Below are 10,698 nucleotides of genomic sequence, written 5' to 3' on the forward strand. Positions count from 1 at the left end.
TATGAAATGTATTGCTATTGTGGTAATATTACTACTATGTGTTACAGATTTAACAAAAAGTGTATGTAGGGGTATTCTGCATGATATTTCATTTTCATGGTGTTAATAACACCCAAGTGTGTCTTATTTTATGGAGACAGATATTATATCAATATTTATTTAACTGTACACAAAGTTACATTTTTGAAAAAAAGATCACTGCTGAGATCTGAAGTAATGCTATAGCCATATGAGGTTATGTGACGTCTGTGGGGCTCAGTCAGATTTGGAAATATGTTTGGATAAACCTCCATACAATTATTTTGAAAGCACCAGAGGAACTGCTTTTGAAATGGTACTAGAGGTCATTAGAAAGCAGGGAGATCCCAGAATGGTTTTGCAGTGGGGCTACTTCATAGATAGTAATATACCCTTCCTATTGCTAAATCTGTTCTGCCTAAAAGCTTCCTTTTAAATGAGTTGTTTTACCATTTTACAGTTTTTTTTTAGTTTCCTCATTTTTTTGGGTGAAATGTAATGATCTTATTTTTCTAATAGAAATTGCGTGGACAGACAGAAGCTCTCTATATATTGACAAAGTGCAATAATACCCGCTTTGAGTTTATCTTTACAAATGTGGTACCAGGAAGCCCTCGGCTTTTCACTTCAGTTATTGCTGTACACCGGTAAGCCAAACATTCTTCTTTTCTAGATGCTTTAAGGAAGTCTGTAATGAAGGAAAAGTATAAGCTGCTGTTGATGACCTACATCTCCAAGTGCTAGCTGCCTGGTGTCATAATAATAAGTACTTTGAGTAAGTGATCTGGAACAAGTGTGCGGCGAGTGCAAACTAGATCCTGGTCAATGGTTTAATAAAATACCAAAGTCATTACCAGTCAGCAGAATGTTCACAAATAAATGTCAGCAGTTGAAACTTTCCACATTTTCTCTCATGTATACAATATTTAATACTACAGAGCCAAATCACTACAATCCCCTGCAAGGGGCCATGGAAAGCCAGTGAATATCAAGGACTCTGTGCCCTGTTTATAGTTTTTTTTTTTTTTTTTATACAGAGCATAGAAAACAGATGTAACTTTAAAATAAAATAATTTTAAACAGATGCATTTTGGCTGTAAGGTAATGGGTTAGGCATTGGATGTGCTCATTATAAAAGTTGTAAGATAATGTTCACTGAGATAAATTTTAATTTTGAAGTATTGTTACCTTAAAAGGAGAAAACATTTTATTGATATAAACTCCATTATTATTCTTTTGTTTGTTGCAGAGCATATGAAACATCTAAAATGTACAGAGATCTCAAACTAAGAGGTGCACTGATTCAGAATAAACAGCTCCGACTCCTTCCCAAAGAACAGGTTTATGATAAAATTAATGGAGTGTGGAATCTATCCAGTGACCAGGTGAGACATTTTATTATGGAAACTTTCTTGTAAATGTTATGCATTGTTTCCTAAATTAATGAATAAATCCTTTTTTATCATTAAGGGTTCTATTTCTAAAACATGGAACTGACATTCCCTGGTGGGAACCAATTACTGCCATTGAAACACATGGGAGAATGTCTGATTCCCAGTTTTATAAATAGAGTTTATATATTATTTATATATAATATTGTGTTTATGGAGCTGAAAAAAGCCAACCTTGCATTTTCATGTGAGGTTCTCTTGTGGCTGTGTATTTACCTATTTTCAATGATAACATAAGGCCTATTTTTTATAAAAAGTTTCTGCTTACCTATTGTATGCCACATTTAAATTTACATGCATTTTCTTTCCACTTCATAGGGGAACCTTGGCACTTTCTTCATAACCAATGTCAGAATTGTGTGGCACGCCAACATGAATGACAGCTTTAATGTCAGCATTCCTTACCTGCAAATTGTAAGTTTCCATCTTTCATTCTTTTTGACGGTACCCATAAAATTTTATTTACTGATGAGCAAGTTACTTTACTATTTTGTAAGGTAAATTTGGGATATTTAGAATATTTCCTTGATTGTCTTGGAGAACTATAATAAATTAAGCCCTCAGTGTTTAGTTAGGCCCTTTGGCATCCTCCCTTACAATGCAAGGCCCCTGGTCCAGCATTGTACGTGATGATGTCTGCATACCTGTGATTGATGTTACACCTACATATAATGGCTTCAAGGGTTCATTCACATATATGGAGGAAGCCTGCAGGTGAGTATGTGATTTTTTTTTTTTTTTTTAGGTACCCTTGACAAAAACAAGTATTTATCCCTGGCAGTGGTTGTGAGGTAGGGGGGATTGCATTCCCATATGTAGGTGTAACTTGTAGAATTAAAAAGGTCTCTTCCTCTCCCTCATCAAATAATGACTGAACCACTGAGAACTGGTTTTAGCATTCTTGCCAATACATTGGTAAAACTTAAGCTGAATTTCAACCTTATCTTCACTGTGTGCATTAGAAGCTGCAACAAGTCAGATAGAGTCTGCCTTATTTTCTGGCTGGAAGACATCCAGCATCATCTAGCCCACTATCTCCAACTTGTTTGTCCCTGGCCCACCCTTATTCATTAGTTGGATTTGTTTTAATCATGGAGGTTCTGCGTGACGTGGGCATTACCAGACTTTCTCATTTTCAGGAACATGTACAGCTCACTGTTGGCCCCTCACACCAGCTACAATTTTTCAATGTGCAAACATTAAAAACATTGTGATAGTATGTCTATAATGCCTAAAAAATCAGGTAAAAAAGAGCAAAAATTGGCAATTATCTAGGAGTATTCAGGTTTATGTGTCTGTTATTAATAACTGAGGACTTGTATCTTCTTTGGTTTAAAATAATATATATTATTCACTTTTTCATTTTCTTTCTCTAAATAGCGTTCCATTAAGATCAGAGACTCTAAATTCGGTTTAGCACTGGTTATTGAAAGCTCCCAACAGGTAATAAATGGTGTAAAATCTATAAACGGCAATACCAAACTATCCTTATACAGTGGTACCTCAGTATAAGTCCGCTTTGAAATAAGTCTAACTTGGTATAAGTCCTGTTTGGACATAATATGAGAATAATATTTATTTTTTTTAACTTCCAACTTTAGTTTCCAAAGTTTAGTTTCCAAAGTTTTTCCAAAGTTTCTCCAAAGTTTCCAGCTTTATTATACTCATACTATTATATTATACTGTAAAATAAATTTTCATGAAAAACAATGGACCGCTTTTAGACATAAAAAAATGGACAAAAATGAACCGCCCAGGAGGTTAAAGCAGTTAAGCAGTGTCAGCAATGTAAACCAAGTGTGAAGCAGAGATCAGAACCCTGTGATATTAAAAGGAAGATTAACTGAACTGTTTGTTCTTCATAACCTTCTGTTCTGTGTTGTTCTGTTTTGGAATTCAGTTGTCTAATCCTGTGTTTTCAGGGAGATAAGATACCCATACACAAAGACAAACTGTTGTTTTATCTGACCATTTCAAGTGTAATCATGTGAAAATCTTACCATGTATAAGCTTTTTATAAGAAAGTAGGGACATGCCAATTCATGCAAATCTCAGCAGGGACCTTGATCACTTTAGCAGATACAAGAAAATATGCTTCAAGGTTTATATAATCTTTTAGCCCAGATAAGTGGGGTACACCTCAAAATACTTATTAAGATTATAAACCAGTGCAAACTGCTTGGGGGGGGTTCTTACCATAATCAACTTTCATAAACACAAATCTTCTATTAGTTCAGTTGGTGCAACTGACAGGGTTACAGGTTAGAGCTTAGTGTGCAGAACACATGGAATGTAATTAATTCATTGTCAAATAGAATTAACCTAACTGATGCCTTAATTAGAAATGTTAACTTCCTTCAGTTATCTTTTTCTTTTTTAGTGATTTTATAGGGATTCTATAAGGTGTAACTAAAGACCAAATAAAATCGAATTCCACATTTAACACAGACTGTCAAATGCATTAACTAGAAGTTTTTATTTTTAAGTCCCCCTCAACAAATTTTAAAGTGTAACTAAACTCTTTCACTTCGCTGGTGGTGCTGACATCTTCACCCAAGTTAAAGATTCTCGCCACATGGGAGTATATTCATTACGGTACTGAGACGTGCTGAAAATTTACACTAAGCTGTGCATTCATATCGAAGTGCAAGTTAAACCATTTTTATTATTTTTCTTAAGAAAAAAATGTTTCTGTTGAGCTTTATTGCAGAACTAAAGCCTGCATATTGATGTATGAGCTTATATCCATATTGTGCAAGTATGCTGTCCTATCTTCCAAAGCACCCACCCTCCAGGAATGGGGCGTCTATTATTTTCCTTTTAGATTTGATGATGGCGCTGACATGCATGTGTACATGTGCAATCAAAAGACTGAATTTTTTATGGTAGAAAAGCAATACAATGTTACTTCTGCAATAAAAGCCTAACCTACTGGCAGTTTTAAGGTGAAGCTTACATGACTTACTACCTAAATTCCTTGTAAAAAATTTGATTGTCCATCTAGGACTACCCAATACAAGTGGAAAAATAACAGATGTATGGAAGGATAACCAGGTTATAATATTATTGTATTTGGGGTGAACTTGAGAAACAAAATGCTGTCAAACTGCAGACTACATTTCATTTTTCCACTCTACATTTGTAAATGTAGTATTCTTAAATTCTTACTGATGTTTTATGTATATTGCTTATTATCCTGTTGTTTGTCTTTTCTTATAAATTAGAGTGGTGGTTATGTACTTGGCTTTAAGATTGATCCAGTGGAGAAACTCCAGGATTCAGTAAAGGAGATAAACTCTCTGCACAGGGTCTACTCTGCAAGTCCGATTTTTGGAGTTGACTATGAAATGGAAGAAAAGGTATTTTTTCTACAATTATAGGAAATTCATTAAAAAGTGTGGTACAAGAATTCACTAATAAAAGGCAGCAGTAGAATGAGGTTTTAATGTCACAGCTGTTAAAGTACTGTTACAAAACAAATGAACCAAACATGATGTCTGCTAATAACAGATAGTGCAACAAGGTTACTTATTGTATACTGCACTGTAATATCATGGGCACCTCCGACTATATTTCATAAATGAAGTACCAGATTTTAAATTAATAGGACTTGGTCACCTAAAAAATGTTATTAAAAGGGACCCCTGCAAAAAAGATTAGTCATGTTTACTTCTTGCATATCCCACAACCTGTATAATGAAATGAAATTGACACCTAAAAACTTTACATAGTCTGGCACTTTCAGGCTTTCTTGGTCCTCCTGCAGTTCATCTTAACAATCTCTTCATCACTTCCCACATTGGTGAGAGAAGTCGCATTTCTAAAGTGTCAGAATATTTGGGTGGCGATTTCTGTTCATTATAGAAGCCTAGGCAAGAGGTATTGACTCTTTAGCAGAAAACCCTTTTTGTTGTAGCAACAGAGTCACTTAAAGTTGTGCGCCCGATGACACAGTCCTTATCCTCGAAGTTCCGAGATGGCTTATGTGTATTCTGTACACTGTTGGCACAGGAGCACATTGCTATTCTATGAATCATTTTAAAGGTCTTTTCAAGAATATATATAGATGCCTGGAAAAGATTAGCTGTCATAAGTTAAATGACTTTGTGCAGTGCTACAAGTTACTCATGGATTAGTGTCACTCATGATTGTTCCAGGACAGCTATGTTACACTGGTTGCTTCAGCCAACCTAAAAAAAAAATGTAAGTTATCAGTGATGTCTGGTGTGGAAAATAATCCAGAAATGCTGTTTATTTGTTGGGTACCCTGGCTGCAAGAATTTTCTATCTGTGTTCCTCCGCATAATATGAAGGGTTTGCTCATTTTGCAGTATTATCCAAATCTGAAATTGAAGTTGAAAGATTAAGGTTAGAGAAGAACAGGTCACGAACATAATAAATGTGGCATGTATGCAAGCCTAACAACTCAAGATCTGTCCCCAGCTGTAGTGATTTTATTAAGTGATAATACTTAAAATATAATGTATAAAATTATTTATGCTGCTACTGGACATTTAGAGCAAAATGAGAAAATAAAAAAAAATATGTTTTGCTGAAATAGCTCAAAAGTTCATCTTGAAGCTTTCAGCCTTTTCTAGAGGGAAAAAACCACACTTTTTTGCTGTCAGCGCAGCACACAGAGTTTTGTACAAGAGACATACCCTAGCCATAAGTGCTTGGTACTTGGACTCTGTGTCAACTACTGCTCCGAAGTGTTTTGGAAAATATGGTGAGCTCGTTCTGCAAGGTTACAGGTCCTGGTGTGTTTTACATGGTCTTGTTTAACTTGTAGTTCAATGGAACATATAGCACAGTGTGACAACACAACATCTGCTGTAACAGTGTTGCCACTCTGTAACAAAAAGCACACCAGCTGGCAGAATCATCAGATAATAATAACCTTCTAAATATGCAGTTTTAAAATTTTACTTTACATGCACTCTATTTATTAGCATTTAACAAGAGTAAAATATTTCTTTTAGATGGACTGACCCTTTAATGTTTCTCTTAGAATTATTGTGCCATTTTATGTCACAGTAACCTAATCTTCTTTTATATTTGCAACAGATGAAAACAATACTGTAACAAATGAATTCATATTTTCTGACTGATTAATATTACATAAACATGATGTTATACCAGGAAGCAGATAATTTGAAACTGTTTTATGATTTTCAGCCACAAGCCCTGGAGGAGCTGACTGTGGAACAAGTTCAGGATGATGTGGAGATTGAAGCCGATGAACATACAGATGCTTTTGTGGTAGGGCTATGTTTCCTTTGAAAAAATTATATTACAACTGCAGTGGTCTGCAGAGCACTTGCTGTTTTTGTAACAATTTACAAGTAGTTTTATTTTCCTATTAAAGGTAATTTATTCCGTTAAAATAACTATTATAGTGACTACTGTAAAATTTTAGGTTTGCCATCACTCTCTTTCTCTGTGGAAAAGGTCAGAGAAAGGGAATTGGGCGAACATAGGTTCTAATACTTCCCTACCTAAAAGCCAAAAATATAATTTAATAAACCCTAGTCTGTGGTAGCAGCTGATTTATTTCTCATAGAAGCAATAAAGAATATCATTATAGGAAAAACCCCAAGACAATACAAGTTTTTTGCATTCCTTTAGGTAAAAAGTGTCAAATCTGATGTACTTTAATTTGTTCATATTAGGTAATAGGTGTTTTACTCTAAGCTTGTTTTTCTTTTTACAGGCATACTTTGCTGATGGAAGCAAGGTAGGTTTACGTTAATTTGCTTTCTGTATTTACCTCTTGGTGGACTGACAGACCGACAAACTGACTTTTTTTTTCTGCCTGTGCTATATATTTTACTAGCAACAAGATCGTGAACCGGTGTTCTCTGAAGAGCTTGGCCTTGCCGTAGAAAAATTGAAGGATGGCTTCACTCTTCAAGGACTATGGGATGTTATGGGGTGACAGGATCTATAAATACTTGTCCAGTTACAAGAGAGAGTGGTCAAGGAAGAAAGTACAGTTCTTTCTTGTGCAATAGTCCTCACAGGGAGACTTGCAATTTATAGGGCTACAGGTAATTTAATAATGACATGTCATTGGTTGGTCTTTCAATGGGGATGCAGGTTGGCAGAATCACTTCTAAACACTAATATCTTTCAGAAACACCAATATTAGTTCCAGATTTGTCAAATTGTTGTAAAGTCTTACTGCTTTAATTACTAGATGTTGTAATAAATGAAATATCTAGATATAGTGGCATCTTCAGTGGTTGTAATATATGACTGGAGTTGGTAACTGTTGTGCAGGAATCTTGTTGCTTAATTTTACAATGGGAATATCTCTACAGAGCTGCAGAGCAAGTCAATATCTTATCAAAACTGTATTATTTGGGTCGCGTTAATAGAAGCTTTCTATATTTATAGACTATATTTCAGACTACACAAAGGAATCTTCTATAGAAAAAAGCAAGTCATGTTGTATAATTTATTGTATTTTTTTTAAAAAGGCATTAAAACAATTTTTGCTAATTAGTATGTTACTAATATGTTTCTATTTGCATATGTTTCTATTTGCTAACTTTGTCTGTACAATCTTTGAGAAGTAAAAGTAAAAAAATCTATATGCTTTTTACAGTTTTTGTACTGGTGCTTTTATTATGTCCATCCTTCCTCACATAACCTACAGGTGCGTCCAGCTGAAAAAAGTTGTACAAGTAAAATAGTTTTATGGTAAGGGTTATTTAGGCCTTATTATGACTTATGGTTGTACCCCATGTTCAACCACACTCCCAAATGCTCCCATTTAATTGTATGGGAGTGGTTGGAAGCCACTTTGTAAAACGGTTACCGGAAGCAAAATGTTCCCTCTGGCAAGGGTTGCTTTTCCTCTTAGAGAGGAAGAACCACACCACAACTATTCAACTGCAGGACACAGTAACTGTCCAGACAAAGCTCTTGCTCAGAATTAAATCTTTGATATGCAGTAACACAACACACAGAAACACAACAATTCATGGCACGGTGATCTGCAATGTGTTGTGGTTCTATTTTAATGATAGTAGTGGGCAATGCACCCATACTGCTCCACAAGCACCATCATCTGAGGGAGGCCCATGTAGTACACCAGAATCATCTCAACAATAAAAATTTGCTACAAGCACTTGTAACAAATAAATATTGTAATGTGTTCCACATGGCAGATGATCTCAGACATTTCCAGATCTTGAGCATATTACATATTGTAAAGTGGAGAGACCGGAGTCATGTGTACTGTTATAGGCAGAGTAATGCAGCAGCCTGTCTTTGAGGTCACAACTACCCAAACACACAGTGATCTAAACCTGGACTCAGAGTTAACTGAGATCTGCATTCAGCTGTTGTTTTAGCAGCTGACTGAGTGTTTAGTGTAACCAGGGTGTGACAGTCCCAGACTAGAACTGTCTAGAAAAGACAACTTGTTAAGGAAAAGGATTCAAGTTTGTACATTTTGTTTGGTATACAGAAAATTCTAACGCTCTTGACTGCCCTTTTTGAATACTTTAGAGTAAAATATAAAAATAAAATCTTTAACCCTGAGTGCGATAAGACCAGAACTGTTCAGCATTTTATAGATTAAAAATTATATAATATAAAATAAATAATAATAACCCTACCTACATATGTTATGCAGATGAAAGAAGGAGCTTTTCTGTATTCCTGTTCTAGAATAACAATGTTACTCCTCCATACACTTCAGTGAGTGAATTGTTTCACCTTAGGAAAGGAAGTATATGACTTGCTGGTTCACTAGGAAAATCAGAAAAGCATGAAATAAGAAAACACATGCAACCACTACATCTGGTAAGCTGCAATATTTAATATTTGTGGGTTTGGAGATGCTTTAAAAGAATGTGTTCAAATGTAAATGTGGCAGTAATTTGATATAAAGTTGTTACTTCTGGCAGATGAACAGCTTTGAATATAGACACATTCAGATCTATGCATATGCAGCAATATGGGTTTATTAAAATTATAATGTCCGTATGCTACAAATTATTTTGAGAAGTCTATGTAACATGTTCTACTGTAAGAAGAACAGGGCAGGAGCATATTTTTAAACATTGTGGCAATATAAACTTCAATATCTCTATCCAAAAAAGTTTTTTTTTTAAGAAGAACACGCTAACTTTATCCAAACTGGTAAGATTTGGCCATCACCAGATTGAAGGTCGACTATGCTTGCAGTACTGTTGAGTTGACAGGCTGCATGCTGTGTGTGATTCTCTTGTAGTGCATCTGGCAGCTTTGTTTAGAAGCTACTAAATATAGAAACATTGTCAGTGACCATTGCTGCCAACATATGTGTCATTTATCTCCAGAGAAAATTTGTTTGCTCCTTTCAAGATATACGGTAGCATACAAACATGTGCCAGGAGAGTATTATTAGTCTGTAATACAGAGCCAAGAACAGTGCTTCCAAAAACCTACATACCCATGCAATCGGATAAAGGTTATTCAAATGTTGGTATAGCTTGGGTATGTAACAGTGGTTTCACCTATAGTGATCTGATCAGCAAAACATCAGCTGCAATCAATGGGTGCTTATTTTCAAACAAGAACCATGTAATGTAATTTAATTCAATAGTATTAGATCTACTAACTTGAAATGAACTACCCTTAGAGTATATACATAATATATACTTTATATATATATATATATATATATATATATTCAAAAATAAAATTAATATTGATATACTGCCAAAGTAAAACTGGCTATTCTCAGGCTGATTTTCTATATGAAAGTTTATTCCATTACTGAATCTAGTCTGCAATAAAATGATATTAAATTGCTATACCTGATCAACCAAAACTGATTGATATTGGGTGTAGAACCTTTAACCAGAATTTTTTTTTGATTTTACAGGTATCTGATGGTTTTGTGAAAGCTCACGAATAGTTCTGTTTAGTCAAATTTTATTGCTGTTAGACCAAACATGGATCGTGTTGTATGGTAGTATCACCAACAGATTTTCAATGGACAGTTAGCATTTTTATTTAACATCAATCTAGCAAAAGTTAAATTTAAGTCTGGCTAGCATTATGGTATATCCCATATATAAATATGTGTGTGTGTGTGTGTCAACCTTCCCAGTGGAAACAGAGGCAGCAAGAAAAACTGAAAACAGCCTTTAACCCCTTATAAAAAAAAAAAAAAAAAAAAAAAAAATTAATTTAAACTCTTTTACATTTATGATGTATATTGTTGAAAGCA

The 10,698-nt window shown here is 34.7% G+C and overlaps 1 protein-coding gene across 1 annotated transcript; it reads left to right on the forward strand.

Annotated features, from left to right (window-relative positions):
* Positions 1 to 537: 537 nt before the first annotated feature.
* BBS5 (Bardet-Biedl syndrome 5) lies at positions 538 to 8,065 on the forward strand (the record flags this gene model as incomplete). The annotated part of the gene is given in 8 exon segments (XM_072418291.1): positions 538 to 665; positions 1,268 to 1,403; positions 1,788 to 1,883; positions 2,850 to 2,912; positions 4,694 to 4,828; positions 6,648 to 6,731; positions 7,183 to 7,206; positions 7,306 to 8,065. Coding segments are annotated over 8 exon segments (768 nt in total), but the record flags the coding sequence as incomplete, so codon positions are not given.
* Positions 8,066 to 10,698: the final 2,633 nt, after the last annotated feature.

Source organism: Pyxicephalus adspersus, chromosome 7, assembly GCF_032062135.1.
Source record: "Pyxicephalus adspersus chromosome 7, UCB_Pads_2.0, whole genome shotgun sequence".
NCBI classification, from domain to species: domain Eukaryota; kingdom Metazoa; phylum Chordata; class Amphibia; order Anura; family Pyxicephalidae; genus Pyxicephalus; species Pyxicephalus adspersus.